This window comes from Phodopus roborovskii, unplaced genomic scaffold, assembly GCF_943737965.1.
Source record: "Phodopus roborovskii unplaced genomic scaffold, PHOROB, whole genome shotgun sequence".
NCBI classification, from domain to species: domain Eukaryota; kingdom Metazoa; phylum Chordata; class Mammalia; order Rodentia; family Cricetidae; genus Phodopus; species Phodopus roborovskii.
The window spans coordinates 20,377,800-20,393,875 of record NW_026126407.1 but is presented as its reverse complement, the minus strand read 5'-3'; the positions used below and the strand labels follow the sequence as shown (position 1 = coordinate 20,393,875).

General features: G+C 48.6%; 1 protein-coding gene across 4 annotated transcripts in view; it reads right to left on the bottom strand.

Moving 5' to 3' along the window:
* Positions 1-16,076, bottom strand: part of Tom1l2 (target of myb1 like 2 membrane trafficking protein) — a 119,232-nt gene that overhangs the window by 25,823 nt on the left and 77,333 nt on the right. For all 4 annotated transcript variants that reach the window (XM_051180507.1, XM_051180509.1, XM_051180510.1 and 1 more), the window contains exons 5-7: positions 9,152-9,286; positions 7,571-7,729; positions 4,698-4,814 (exon numbers count right to left, since the gene is read on the bottom strand). In XM_051180507.1, coding sequence (XP_051036464.1) covers positions 4,698-4,814; positions 7,571-7,729; positions 9,152-9,286 — 411 coding nt within the window. The remainder of the gene's footprint in view (positions 1-4,697; positions 4,815-7,570; positions 7,730-9,151; positions 9,287-16,076) is intronic.

The following is a 16,076-nucleotide window of genomic DNA, read 5'->3' as shown; positions in this document are numbered from 1 at the left end:
ATAAAATAAAATAAATCTTTAGAGAGGGTTTGGTTAGAAAGATGGCTCAGTGGTTAAAAATGTGTACTGCTCTTGCAGGGGGCCTGAGTTCACTTCCTAGCACACACATAGGATGGCTCACAACCACATAATTTCCAGATGAGCCATCCTCTCCTTGTCTCTCTCTGTGGGCACCTGTACTCACATGCACACCCTCCCCCTCCGACACAGACACATAAAGATAAAAAAATATATAATCTTTTTTGGGGGTTTTTGAGGCAGAGTTTCTCTGCGTAGCTTTGGCACCTGTCCTGGAACTCATTCTGTAGCCCAGGCTGGCCTTGAACTCACAGAGACCCATATGCATCTGCCTCCTGAGTGCTGGGATTACAGGTGTTCACCACCAGTGCCCACCACAAAATTAATCATTTTTAAAAAGCAAAAGGAGATGGGGCAGAACATTGCTCCATTTCAAGCACCCAGCTGTGCCAGCTGGCCATCTGCACAGCCTCCTTGGTGTCATCCACAGCCATCACAGCAGGTTCAGGTGGAGCCACGTCAGCCCCCCCTCCATTCCAAACCATGCAGAGGAATGACTGATTCTCCTCTGAGCCAGAGACCCTTAAACCAGCAGTTTGTGCAGGCCTCCCTTTCCACTTTGCAGACTCTGGGCCAGGAATTCCTTCAATGCCAAGGACTTCTGCTTTGGCATCTTCCTATCTCTGGTTCTCAGCAGCTAGTCACTTCTGCAAATGCCTGCCGTCAGTCAGAACACTGTATCAAATATCCTCTTTGCTGCCTAGTTAACCCTGATGCTGTTATCTTCCCTTCAAGAGACAGTTTCATCCCTACCTCACAAAACAATCTTTTTATCCTTTAAACCTTCTTCAAGTCAAAGGAGCAGAGAATTCAGTCCTGAACACTTGTCCTGTTATAGCAGTGAAGGAGAAGGGAAGGAGGAAAGGTTCATCGATGAGAAAGGGAGAACATGAAGCTAAACATTTGGGATATGCTAGATCTTTGTTGAAATGAGATGCAAAAAAGCAAGTGAGGATGGCCACAAGCTATTTAAACGAACAACACAGAGAAGGGGTTCTCTTTCATCTGATAAAGACCTATATAATATCCACCACTGCATGTTATTATTAATTGAAGACAGCTTCAAAGGCTTGATTAGATCCCACGCAGTTTCCACTAAGGGCATGTACTTTAGGAAGGACAATGACAGCTTTGCACCTCAGGGCTCAACCCATGTGTATGTATATGTGGGATGAAGATGGCACAGCATGCCAGTGGTGACACCCACCTTTAGTACTAGTACTCAGGAGGCAGAATTAGGCATGTCTGTGGGTTTGAGGCCAGGTTAGTCTACATACAGCATTCCAGGCCAGCCAGGGTTATCTGGTAAGACCCTGCCTCAAAACAAAGAACAAAAAGGTGCAGGATGACAGACAACAGGTGACTTCCTATAACACCTGCTTCCTGTGATAGGCTGCCTGTTCCTATACAAGTGGAGTGTCAACAGCATGGACCTTGGATAGTCCATAGGCTTTACAGCAATCCTTGGATACTTTAGCTCTATCCATGTGGGAAAGGAATTTTCTCTGTGCCTTTGTCTAACACCGACCAACTTAAAGGTACAGGAAACAGATCTGAGTTCAATGTGCAGAACGGCTTTTCAACAATGATTACAGAAGCTATGACTTATAGAGGACATGCCCTGTGACCATCACTTTCACAGTGAAAGCAATCACTCCAGGCATCAAGGAAGGAGATAGAGGCATAGAAAGGGCCTGTGCCTCACCTGGTGTCTCTCAGACGTTCATGCGATCATTTGTAAGTTGTGTACTCTACCCTGCTGTGCACAGAGGCCAACTTCGATGCCTGTTTGAAATGAACAGTGCTTTTATGACAGCCAGAACAGCTTGTCACTGGGATGTGAAGAAAAAGTGATCCAAGACTGGAGAGGAAATCTGGGCATAGGTGCTCAGTTGGACTAGCTGTCTGGAAGATGTTGCTCAACTCAGAAAGGGGAGAATCTGACACCCATCCTAGGAGGTGCCGAGTGTCCCCTCCCAGCATCTTTCCTCTTTGGGGTCTCCAGCAAAGCTGACAGTACTAAGTGTTACTGGTCTTGGCCTTTCCTCAAAGACAGTCATTTTCCCAGGAACCCTCAGACAAGCCGTTCGCAAGTTTCTCGGTTACTCTCATGGGTTTATAAGAGGACAAACCTGAAAGAGCTTGGCCATAAGCAGGAAGCAACTGGGATGCAGCCTGCCCGTAAATACAATTAGCCACAGGTGCATCCTGGGACTGGACCCTTAGTTACCTCTCCTCCCACTCTCTACACCTTCTAGTTATCACCTTACACTCATGTCAAGAGCAGCTTGTGTCTGTTGGTGGGAACATTTGGACTGGTGACAAATATGCTTATTTCCAGGGCCCTGGCCAGCATTCTGAGCTCTGGTCTACTTCTGCCCAGAGCATTCTGGCTGTCTTCCATCTTCCCCAAGAAGTCTTGGGGACAGATTCTGACCCCACCATGTTCCAAAGGACAGTGGCATTTTCCCATAAGGAAGGCTTGCTATTCTGTGGGAGCCTCTGCCTGTTGGTTGCTGATTGCTGGGGCAGAAGAAGGGGGACATAAGGCAGTGGCCTCCAGCCAGAAAAAGTGAGTCTGTTCACACAGCTACCCATTCCTGCCTCTTCCACACTGAAATGACAGCCTCCCGCAGGCACCCAGACACGGTCTTTTTCTGTTTGATTTATATGACAGCAGTGGGGGCCAGTAGGCTCTGAGTTGGAACAAAACAGAACGAAGGAAAATGTCATTGGAAGCAACCTATTTTTGAAAACTGAGCTAATGCCAGGAGACTAGGATTTGTTATTCTTGGCTGATGGGCTTGTTTAAACAAACAAACAAAATACCCTACAACCACACACACACACACACACACACACACACTCACACGCACATGCGCACACACACTCTGCTGTCTATTGTTCTGGCTGTCTGGAACCATCTTGGTGTTGTTCAAACCACCTCCTACTGTCAGGAGCTCAGTTCTGGTCAGAGCAACAGCCCCCACCCCACAGAAGGAATTCCAACCCTGATCCATAGCACCACCACACCATCCTGGACTGGCCTCAGATTCTTGTGCATCATGGGATACCTAGCAGAGTGCTCCTGCAGGCTAGGGTAGAGGCCAGGCCTGTGTGGTATATTAGAGGAAGGGAGGCCCACGGAATGTAACACACACATACCACCTGATGAGCCAGGGGCATGGTTTGCTGCAAGTATTAGGAGGAAGTCTGGGAACCAGAGAAGGGGAGCTCAGTGCTAACACCTGGCTAGGCCAAAGGTACTCATCTCAGCTTCAAGAGCAGCCTGATGTCCAGGCCCCTTGGAGAACTGTTTCCTTATCTGTCTCCTGTACTTAGCTGGAAGTTCCCTAGAGCAGGAAGTCATATCTTCTATTGTCTATGACCCTCAGACTGTACCTGGTGTAGGACCGGGAGAAGGTCTCTCTCTACCCAGCCTAAGGACTTGGAGGGGGGTGGGGGAGCTCTAAGTAGCACAACTACTAGGCATACACACTACCAAAGTGCAGGACCACCAGAGCCTGGTTTTCCAGGTGGCCAGTGTGTACAAAGTGGGAGATGCACCACTCAGGTGGACAAGACTGCCAGACAGACATAGCAACAGTAGTAGCGGGTGTATCATGACGCACTCAGGCTAGGTCATCAAACCAGTATGACTCCTGGTCTGTCCCATCATTCATCTTGCCTCTTGGAAGAAGAGTCCAGTACTTGTAGTTCAGGCATCCTTTCTCTACCCTTCCCAAAGGCCATTACCCTGAAGAGCAGTGCTGCTGCCACTTTCTACTCAGGAGTCACTGCAGGCTGACGTGGTAGAGCTGTGCCACTGGCTCTGAGCCTCATGGGCTCTCAACTAATTGAAGGGCAAGACTTCAGCCTGGCTTGCTCCTATCTCCTTTTCTTGCCGTGCTCAAGATATGTAGGATGGGCTGGAGTTGTGGCTCAGCCTAATATGCAGGCCCTGTGTCTCATCTCCAGCATCACTATCTCTAGTGTCCAGAAGCAGAGGCAGGGCGTCGTGGCAGCAGCTTCTCAGGGACCACAGTGTCCACTCCCTGCCTGAGTGGGGCCAGCAGTGAGGCTCAGAACAGGAGCTCCGAATTTACCTCAGAATCTCCTACTTTAGGATGGGAGCCTAGCAGGCTTTCTCTATGCCATCGAGGCCCAAGGACTCTTATCCCAGGGTATTTATGACATAATAACAAGGGAGCAAAGCCACACCCAAGATTATATACACAGCATGATTCCAACTCAATGTAAAAATAAATGAACACAACAAAGAGCCCAAATGAAAACACATCAAAATGTAAACTCCACTTATTGCAGATGGCTAAAAGCTAAGGAAATTTATCTTTTTTTTTTTTTTTTTTTTTACTTTGATAAGCATATATTACCTACAACAGGCACTTTATAGTCAGGAAAAAATTATTAAAGTAAAAATTTTGAATACAGTGATACTGACCTCTGCTCTTTTCCAAAAAGTAAAGGTGAACATGAAGGACCAGACTTGTCAACGTGGTTGTATGCCCAAGTAGGATCCTACCATGGTGTACAGCAGTGGCACCACCAGGTCCTAGCCAGGCACTCAGCCCACGCTTCTAAGTTAAGGTTATCCTCACCTGGAGAAGTTCCAAATCAGAAGAATCCTCTTGCCCAGGGACCATTTCTGTTAACATCTCAGACATGACTTTTGTGTTTCCCCGAACAATGTCCAGCTCGCTGCGCAGCCTAGCAATCTGCAGGTCAAGGAGAAGGCAGGAAAGGTTGATCAGTCACAGGATCAGAACCAGACAGCCCACAGCCTGACAATCCTGTCCACTGTGAGATCACTTTGCTCAACACAAACATGCACCATAGTAGCAGCCTTCTTAACTCCCTGCTCTGCCCGTCGAGGACTGGCAGTATGGCAAGAACTGCATGGGGCAGCCAGCTCATCAGAGCCCTAGTCACTAATAATCTGTTGTTGGCACCTCCCTGTACATGACGGCACATGACTAACAATGTGCAGTGAATAACACTGCGGCAGGAGGGAGCTGTGCTCTCCTCTTTCCCTCCATAGGACCCTGAAACAGGCTTTAACCTAACTAAGCTTCTATTTCTTCTCTAAAATCAGTGTATGGTAGTGCAGATGCTCCCAGTGTATGGTAGTGCAGGTGCTCCAAGATCCCTTTAGGGTGGAGTCCCTATTCTACATGACCCTCATGCTCCCAGACTTTGTCCCTGTCAGTGTCATACCTCATAGAATTCTTCTTTGCCACCCTGCCCAGCTTCAACAAAGCCTGAGCCTTCTCTCCTGCCATTGGAGTACTGTACATTGACTCCTTTTGTCCTCCAGTCCTGCCTGAGCTTTTGGTTACAGCCAGGGATCACAGAGTCTTTCAAGACATCAGTGGAAGCCACAGGGATCTTTTGGTCCATAGTGAGGCTTGTAATAGTTGTATAAGAATGCCATCATTTCTTGGCAGGAGACCAATGCACACTTGATAAAATTACAACCTGCCTTGAGATATGTGCAGAGCCCTCAAAGACTCAGTGAGGAGCGGATGCTACAGCAACACCAATGTCCAGAGATGGATCAGTCCTTTCCAAACGCTTCCCCTCCCCTATGGGAAGGGGACAATAACCCGACACACCTTGTAGGCTGCTGTGTGGCCTGCCTTGTGCCTGGTATACCTGGTTCAATGCATGCAGCTGGCCATAGGCATGGCCTGTTCCCGTGGGGTCCCAGAGCTGGATGGGGTAGGTATTTTTCCTGCAGGCCCATGCCTCCCTCTCCTAGAAAAGCCTTTCCACTTTTCTCTGGTTTGCCTGAGCACAAACATCCACTACAAGTCTCTCGGACTCTCCTGTGCTGCAGTATTCTCTCAGCAGACTCTTAGTTCTTCAGAGAAGGGACTGGAAAGAGATCCATCTCAACAGTTACTTGGGAGATGGTTTGGGCTTCAAAAGACACTTGCCAGCCTCTGTCTCACTTGTGGGGGGAGAGGGTGGCCCCAGAGCCTCCTCAGCATCTTGGTTAAGGAGTTTCTATCACCGATGGGCTCTGAAGCAGGCCAGGCCAGACAATGGACTACCTGCTTTAGCTTCCATTTTCCTCCTGGGGCAGGAGCCACAGTTCTCAGGGTTCCTACACCTCTTCCCACTCAGGTCCTCCTCTTGGCTACCTCAGTTGCTGAAGGGCCCTTCCTTGGCACCCATTACACTGCAATGAGCCAATGCAAGGGCTCCAGCACCATCCAGTTTGAAACACTTTTTGCTTCTTCTCAGAGCAAATCTGGAGCCCTGCCCAAGGAATCAGGGCCTAGAGCCAAGACTTTCTGTCCACGGCTCCTCTTCACAAAGGCTCTGGGTCTGGGGGTGAAGAGGGGCAGCATTCAGTGACCCAAATCCCACTGAGAGCACTGACTCCACATTTCAGCAGTAGGATCAGATGAGGCCCCAGTATTTGGTGGCCACATGGGACCATCTTACTTCTGTGGACTGGAGTCAGGGCCTGGCTGCTTGCTCAGACTGGTTAGCCATTCTACTGAAGCCTTACATGGAACAGCAGAATGTGGCTCACACCCAGGCCTGTGTGACTCCCTACTTGTATTCTGCTTGCACCACATGCTCTCCTTAGCACTGGCAGCAGGGAAGAGCCCTGGCACAACACTGCTGTTTTATAAGCAATTACCCAAACCTCCTCCCTCCCCATTTTAACAAGGTTCCACAGGAAGGGCACTGTAACAAATAGGAATTACCAAAATGGAGTAATTTTTTCCCAAGTCTCGCCCATTCTAAAATTTCAACTAATAGAAATTCTATAAATTCAACTAAAAATAGTTTTCATTATTTCTCTAAAAATAAGGTTTAGTAAAATTACACTAGCTTATCAGGAAGTAACCCTCAGACAGACAGTGTCTGGACTGAGACAGGAGGAAGCTTCTGGGAGATTTCCCTCTCTAGCTGCTGCCTCCAGGGACCTCAGTGATTAAGCATGAGCTGTGATGTGATGGCTGGCACAGCTCAAGGATCCATGCTCCCTTGTGCGGGTGCTGAGTGCCTACTCGCAGCTCAGCTGCACTCCTTTGCTTTGGACCTTGCTTTCTGTCACTACCTTCCCACCCAGCCTCTATGTTAACCTACTCTGCAGATGGACCACCACTGAGTGTTCCCTGGTATGCCACTCCTCTGTTCGGTATATGTCAATACTGCCTGCACAGGCCTCAGCTGACAAAACCCTAGACCCACTCCCCAGCCCTCAGTGCCATAGATCCCAGCTGTGTTCTATGCCATGCTCAGCCCTGGCTCATTGCTAACCCTGTTTCCTATCACTGCAAGGTCATACACTACTGCAATGACCTCCAACCTGTCTGCTCCAGGGATCAGACCCTTCCATCTTTGTGTCCCCACACCTAGCACAGGACCTGGGAGTACAGGGAGACTTCTGTCCCCTGGAAAGGTACAAGGGGCAGTTGGCTGGCTTGCTTATGGCCTGGAAGCACACAAATACCTGTTCTGAATTGGCTGTGATGGGGCCAGTCACACTCAGAGCCGGGGCCTGCAGAGTAGAGTAGGAAGCTGGAGGAGGTGAGGGATAGGTGCCGGCACTTGTCCTGGGCTGCGACTGGGACCTGGGCATGGTGGCGGCTGGATCCATTTCTGGGACACTCTGGCATGACAACAACAGTATTTTTTGGTTCACTTGGGTGCCTAAGTGGTTTAGCCTGATACTGAACTGAACACAGATGGTGCTTTCAGTTGGAATCCACAGAACCTGTGTCAGTCTTTCTTTCCTCCTTTCCCTCCTCCTTTCTGTTCTCCACCCCTGCCAAAGGATGTGCTGCAGACAAGAAATGCAACCCAAAAGGCCCCAGTGGAGAGTACTCTGGAGCATTCCAGGCCCTGGTTGTCTGTCATTAAGGCCACCTCCACATCGGAGTACTTACTAATTATGAATCCTTCCTTGATACCACAAGACTATACTGTGGCCTTTACAAGGAGACTAATATAAATAGCAATCGTGCAATTTACTGAATGTTCTCGTACAACACTGTCCCTTCTGTGCAGCCATCAATGGAAGAACAAAACAGGCATAGCAATCAATTTAGAGGGATCATAACAAGAACAACGCTTTGAAAAATATGGTTCTTGATGTCCTCTTCCCACTTAGGTATCTCAGATATCCTCACCAACATTAGCACATGTGTTCATGCCAATGGTAAGGCACACTGCCATCCGTGAGGTCACCATGTGAGAGACAGGCAGATGCAGAGCAGTAAGGCCATCTGACCTGTTGCTGGGGCCTCTTCAGACTGGGCTAGCTTGCCTCTGTCCCCCTGGATTGAGAGCTGCCTCATAGCCAGCACAGGAGCTAACTTCCCAGAGGAACCAGGTTTGGCACTGCCAGCATTCCTTTAAGCCTGAGACACAGGAGTCTCTGGCCACTGCCAGCACTGAGAGGTTCTTTGGGATGCTTTAACACAGGCCTTTTCAGGGGTTTGAGTCCCAAAGCTGACAGAATTCAAGAATGCTTGGACTAATGCTGAACGCCCATGCCTTAAAATACATTTTTAGATCCTTCTGATTGGGCTGGAATGTGGCTTCGTAATAGAATGTGTTCTTAGCAGGCATGAGGCTCTGTCCTATCCCCAACACCATATTAAAAGCAAAGAAGTTATCCACTTGATATATAGACTGTACTGTGCCTCTGCTGTAAACATCAACCCTCAGTAGCACAGGAAATAAGGACAGATTCTCACACATGTTCTGCAGTCTTCTGTAAAGCAGGTGCTAATGACCCTTACAGGATGGCTCAGCCAAAGCAGCCATTTCCATGAAAAAAAACCACTGAACTGAACCCGCTATCATATTCCTCCACTGTCAGTGTGAAACTGGGAGAGACACTGCTGCCACTTAATCACCAGTCACCCAGCTGTCTCCATCTGCATCCCCCTTATTATGAAAAAGAAATGCCCTGGAGCTTTAAGAACACATGACAAGCTGAATAATGCAAAGGCATCAGCGAAAGGCTGGTACAATGCTTGGCTGTTCCGCAGGCAGTCTTTCTAGAAAATGCTAGCTGGAAGCTTACCCGCTGGGGTGTGTGGATAGGAGACAAGGCGTCCAAGTCTGCCATGGGAAACTCAACTCCCTTCCTCTTCAGTTCTTCATATATGTGCACGACGCCAGTGAGGTCAGGACTGCTCCTAAAGGCATCTGCCCACGCCTGGGAGGAGAAAGGAAGACCTGTCAGAAGGGGAAGTGGTCCCTGCGAGGGTGGCAAGGTACTGGAAAGTCAGCCCGACTCTCTTTGAGGCTGCTGCCCTACGTGCCCACGCCAGGCACACAGGCAAATCCTATTCAGCTCCTCTCCTGCAATCATTGCTGCAGCACAGCTGTTGAAGCCCTGGCTTTCAATGACGCCACAGAATGTGAACAAACTCATAAAACTTAATTCAGCATGTACTTTCTTAGAGAAGCCGAAAAGAAATAACACCTAAGTACCTTGCGTACTCTATGATGCAGGCATTTGTCTTATCTCAAGGAAACCAATTGCCAGAGCTGTTGAACTGAAGGTAGTAGGAGTTAGTTTTCAATGTGTGTGCGTGCACACACACACACACACACACACACACACACACACACACACACGCACGCACACACGCGGCAGGAGCCATTGGCAAATTGAACAGAAAAAAAAGGGAAAACTGCTGTGTGATGAGAAATCAGGGCTGAATCCAGTTTTCCTCAGCAGATCACTCAGTGCTAAAACTTGTCCGGTGCAGTCCTGTCACTAATAGGTGAGATGATTTCAGCCCAGGGGCACAAGAGTCCATCAGGAAGGAGCCAGGCCATGGTCAGTGGCGGGGGCTACCCCACCTCCCAGGAGTCCTGTATCAACCTGGTGTTTTTTATTAAGTTGTGCAGCTGAAAATCTCAACACAGATCTGCTCACACACAGAAATGAAATGGAAATTTCCACCGGCAGAGTCTCTTGAATGAAAAGAGTCAAAAAGGAACAGCTGTGAACAGGTTACCAGAAATAACAGAAAAACTGTTATTTTTATTTATTTTTTTTTGGGGGGGTTGTTGTTGTTGTTTTTTGGGGGGGGGAGACAGGGTTTCTCTGTGGCTTTGGAAGCTGTCCTGGAACTAGCTTTGTAGACCAGGCTGGCCTCGAACTCACAGACATCCACCTGCCTCTGCCTCCCCAGTGCTGAGATTAAAGGCGTGCACCACCACCACCCAGCGATGTATGAACTTAATACTTTAAAAAAAAATCTGTTCTTTGGAAGTTACTGAAGAATCAAACCCAAAATTATGCAACAGGCTCTTCAGAAACAGGGTTCCCAGTGTACCTCCTTTTCTACACATCTGTACCCAAAGGAGAAGATGCTACCTTTTAGAGTACGTCACCGTCACAGCATTTAATGGCCTTCAGCCATGAGCTCCAACTAATCCTGAGGCAGCCACAGAAATTCTCTCTAACCACCAGAGCCAGGAGGAGTTAAAAGGCCGTTTTCCCAAAAGCCTCCTCCATTACATCCATCTCACCCACTACAAACAGCACTGTCAGCCTGGCGTTCTCTCCTTGATGCATTTATCTAATATGCAAACTCAGGGATTTTACATCACCATGGCACCAGGACAGCCTATCTCTGCCGATCCTTTCTTCTGCATCTGAAGGTACCCGCAGAGGCTGTCAGCGAGACCCACTGCCTTGGTCTGGCGTCAGGAAGTCCATCCCCAGTTGCTCTTGCCCCACCCTATCAAGATGCAGCTGAGTCTTGTGATTTTAGGCTTTCAGTTTAGAGACTAAACCGGAGAGTGTGGGGCTGGTGGTACAGCACTTGCCCTGCAGCATCAGCCCCAGGTTCTATGCCCAGCCCTATAAAAAGCCCTATAAACTTGGGGGGGGGGTGCACATCTGTAACCCAGCACTCGGGAGGCAGAGGTCAGCCTGGTCTACAGAGCAAGTTCTAGGATGGCCTACACAGAGAAACCCTGTCTCAAAAAGCCAAAAATAAATTAAAAAAATAAATAAATACGTAAATAAACTTAAGGAGTCTAAAACTATACTCAGCCCACTGGGAGAAGTTGGCAGCTTTTCCTGATGCCACTTTCTGCCTCTGGGCTCTGGGGACCTCCGTACTGTTTCCTTGCTCCAACCCATACCCGAATTTGAGATGATGAGAGAAAAGGTTACAGAACCACGCTGTTCTCTCTAGGGAGACACTCCTCAGGACTCCTCCCCTGATTCAGACACACTCAGGAGCTGTGCCTGCTCTAGGGGACTGGGACATATCCTAAGCTGGGACTATCAGGTTCTCCTTTTGCCAAGAGTTCAGCCCTGGACACAACAGGGAGCTGGGCCCTTTTTTGTGTAAGAAAATTGCCCTCTAAGAATATACGCCTGATAGGTGGCTCGGGATCAGGGGACAGAGATGGCTTGTATTCTGCAAGGAACAGTTGCTATGCTGAGTGGTGTGCAAAGAGAAGACGTGAAGGTTTCCTGACCCTTCTACCAGTTCCCAGGTTCAGTCATACCCTGGCCAGAGTGACCTGGGCTTCTGGGATGTCCTGCTTTCTCAAGACAAACTTCTCAGTATAGAAGAGAGCAGAGTTGGCATTAATTTGTCGGCAGGAAGTCTTGGTTAATAACCCTATCCCCACCTGCCACAGTGCCAGCTCCTGTCTAGGACCCCTGGGCAGCCTGGGCCAGACTGCTGAAAACCAAGCATATGCTCACAGCAGTACTCTCCCCTCAATAAGAGCCTGATGCCAACAGAGAGGCAAACAGGGAAGAGGAAGAGGGACATGTTTTAAGGGAGCAGTTACCTGTGAGGACATGGAGATGGGAGGAATTATAGCTTTTGCATATTCCAGAATCTTCTAGGGACATGCCTGAGTAACTGCTCTCATCTCTCTGGCCAGGTCAGGCATCTTTAAAGGTACACACATGTGTCTTGTTCTTGTACAGGGAAGGCAGTAGGTCAATAGCTGTCAGGCTAAATTTAATTGAGTTCTCACAGTTACTAAGCATCCTTATTTTCCTGCTTCAGAGAACAGGGGAGAGATGGCCATGGAGGCTGTCAGCAGAATAACATGCCCATGATAAAGTAGGGCCCTGTTACAGGCCAAGCCAAGAACCCTCCTTAGGGGAGCTGAGGCTAGCTTGGGAAGTCTTGATCACCCGAACGCCTGAACTGAGATGCAGGGTCAGTAGAGAGGGCAGAGGCAGAATGATTTCCACGTGACCACTGTATCAGGAAGCAGGCTCCTAGGAGTAGTAGTTCTGGCATTCCTTCAGGTTCTCTGTCACCAGTGCTGTTTAGCCAGTGACATGGTGGCCATGTCCCTAGAAGTAATTCCCTCTTTTCCTGTCTGTGGTTTCAGAATTTGGAGGCTGAAAGACGCAAAGGCAGGACTAATGGGAAGACAAAGGTCAATTTGTGCTTTAACTCTGTGTGCCAAATTGTAGACACAGCATGACTACCTTCTGTCCAAGATTTCGAGCAGCAACTTTCAGAGCAAGAGATAAGCACCAATTTGAACTATGGGTCCGAGGATAACTCTGGGCAAAGGGCGGTTCTGTCCTCTTCTGCTCATGCCTCCAGCTTCTTAGGCTTTCTGTCCCAAGAGCCAAAGTACCCAGGAAATTGCCAGAGGCCTTCATCTGAAGCAGTGTGGTCACATACTTCTCAGTGACATCACAGGTGCCACCAGGCATCTGATACTGTCAAAGAACACAGTCTCTCAAACCTTTCCAGACTCCCTCTCCCTTCCAATCCAGTCACCTACTTCAGTAAAAAGATGGCTTTTAAGCTGAGTGTAGTGGTGCACACCTTTCATTTGAACACTCAGGAGGCAGAGGCAGGTGGATCTCTGAGTTCAAGGCCAGCCTGGTCTACAGAAAGAGTTCACAGACAGCCAGGGCTACACAGAGAAACCTTGTTTCAAAACAAAACAGACAAAAAAACAAAGGAAGGAAGGAAAGAAAAAAGGAAGGAAGAAAAGGAGGGAAGGAGGGAGGGAGGAAGGGAAGGAGGAAGAGAGGGAGGGAAGGAGGGAGGCAGAGAGGGAGGAAAGGACGGAGGAAGGGAGGGAGAGGCAGGCAGGCAGGAGAGCAGGCTTTTAGAGCTCAGTGTTGGCATATTGAGAGGAGCAAAAGCACGAGCAGTCTGAGGATACTGCATCAGGATGACCTCATATCTGTTCCTCACAGTAGTGCTAGGAAGCCTAAGGGGTGGCACAGATAGGGGCAACCGTCCTGTCTTCTCAGTGTAGGGTTTGAGAAAGCAGAAAGGTGAGCATTAAGAACACCAAGGGAGAGAAGGCCGGGACAGTGAAGCCCGCCATAGCAAGTTCAGGGCAGGGGCACTGACAAGCTGCCATCCTGGCTTTCCTTCTCTCCGTGTGTCTTTCCTCACCCCATCCAGAGGGGCAGATGTATCCAGCTCCCAGACCTGGGTTCGGTGGATAAGCTGGGAATAATGCTGCTCACCCATGGTTCACACAAGGATCATGGGAACATGGAAGGCGGTGTTGTCTGGATGTCCTCAGGCATCCAGAGGCCACTGGCCTGAGGGAGGGTTTGCTCCCAGTCCAGCTCTGGCTTCTCTTGGTGAGTGACTGTGACATGCAAGCGTAAGCCAAACGAGTCCTTCCCCGTGCTTTATCATAACAACAGAGAGCAGACTAGACTGTGGAGTGTCTATGGATGGCTAGAGGCCAATAAGTATTAATCCCACTGGGTGAAACTACGATGACCACAATTTTGAGACAAATTTGAAGCAAGCGTTATTTAATTTCTGGCCAGGATGATGGACACTAGACAGGCCCATACCCAGGATTCCCAGAGAATGGCCGAGAGTTATGTTAGTTGGGCGCTAATAAGGGCAAACGCCACAAGGCTATGTACCTCCTGCCTTCATCCAATGGGGGCATCCCTGACATGCTTCCACCTACGCACCTCCCACCTGCATGGGATCAAACACATCCTGTGCATTTGGGGCAACCTAACGTGTTACAGAAGTGGAAACACAAGTGCTGCTATCTCACATGAACAGCAGCCCCCCCCATTCCAGGAAGTTATCTGTCCTTGAGCAAGTGGGGCTTGCAGGCTAGACGCATTTTGTTTCCTAAATCTCTTAAACACAGTAATTTAAACTTAAAACAAAACTTTAACCCTCAGATAAGGACAGAAAGGCTCATTGGGGGGCCAGAATGGGAGGAAGGCATCATGGACCGTGCGTGCGTGCGTGCGTGTGTGTGTGTGTCTTTCGAAGATGCCCCCAGGATGCCAAACAAGTGCTCTACACTAAGCTGCACCAAACCAGTGGATTTTGTTCACAGTCGGCCCAGGGGGCTGCTGATGGCAAACATAGGCTATTGGAAATGCCATTTCTACAGCCAATCCTAGGCCAACCATGCCTGTGGCCCCAGTGGAGGGTTGGGAGATGGTGAGTTGAGGCGGATGGACATATGAGAACAAGTCTCTCTCTCACTGACTCCACCACAGGCACAAGAGACTAAAGAAAAGCTGCCCCACCCCACCCACGGCTGTAACTGCACTTCAGTCTTCGGGGTGAAGTAAGGAGGCAGTTGGCTCAGGCTGGCAGCTGGAAATGGACCCATGGGTGTGTCCCTTTGTGACTGTGTCCCTCCCCGCAGCCTGAAGCATGCTTCATGGGCAGGAAACTGGTGGGGCTTATCTGTGTCTCTCCTAACTTCAAAGCTTTTAAAATACCTATTCATTCCATGGGATTTTCTGGAATACTTAGGGCTAGGCCCACTCCATTATTTCCAACATTCAAAGGCCAGTTCCAGTCCTTCTTAGCTAGGCCTTGGCTCCAGCTGACTGCAAACCTCAGTCTCTCTAATTTGTGGTCTCCTTGAGGGCAAGGCCAGAACTAACCTGATCCCACTTCCCAAGCAGATGGGCTCTAGCTAGCATGAAGGAAGGGTTTGGATTGCACTGGCACCTGTGTTATTAGAAGAACCACTTTCCAATCCAGCGGAATGTGCCTTTCAATCCACTACCTACTCTCAGCTGTCAAGAAAAACAGTGATTGTCACTCTCTATTCTATTCTTTTTCTTTTCTTTTTTGAGACAGGGTGTTACTATATAGCCTTAGACTCTATGCAGACTAGGCTGGCCTCAAACATACAGAGATCTGTCTGCCTCTGCCTCCTGGGTGCCATGTGTGTCACCATGCCTGGAACTACTCCATTTATTTCAGGGAGAAATAGAACCCACAGCCTGAAGTGCTTGGCCAATTAGCTACATACAGCCTACTGTGTGCTAGGAGGTGCTCGACCAATCAGCTACACACCTAACCCTTGTCCTTACACTCTTATGATGTTGAAAGCAACATATTCTCCCCCAGAGGGATTTATCCTTCTCTGGGAAGCTGGTTCAGTTTTGTTATTGTTACTGTTTTGACACAGGGTCTCATGTAAAGCTCAGGCTAGCCTCAAACTTACTATATAGCCAAGGATGACCTTGAAAGCCTTAACCCCTCAATTCCACCTCCCAACTGAGATTACAGGTATGTACCACAATACCTGGCTTGCTGTTCAGCTTTTAAAAGGATAGTTCTTCTAGTATCTACAAGGGGATTGGTTCCAGGATCTGTTAGAATACCAAAGCCTGTGGACACACTGGTCCCTGTCTGAGCTAGCTCAGTGCATATGCATATACTCTTGAATGTTTTAAATAAGCTCTAGACTTTTAATTTATGGGTTTATTTATATCACCAATAAAGTGTCAATGTTATTGGAACAGCTCAAGGAGTAATAACAAGGCAAAAACCTGTACATGCTTGGTACAAAAGCTATTTTTTTCTTCCATACATGTTCCAATGAAGGCTGGCTGAGATCAGTTAACCCATGAACATGGGGGTCATCTATATAGTCAACAGGCATATAAGATGATCTTTTCCCAAGGGGTTAAAAATGACATGGTAAAGTACTTCCCCAAGCTCATCAAATAGGCTGCAATGACAGAAAGAAGA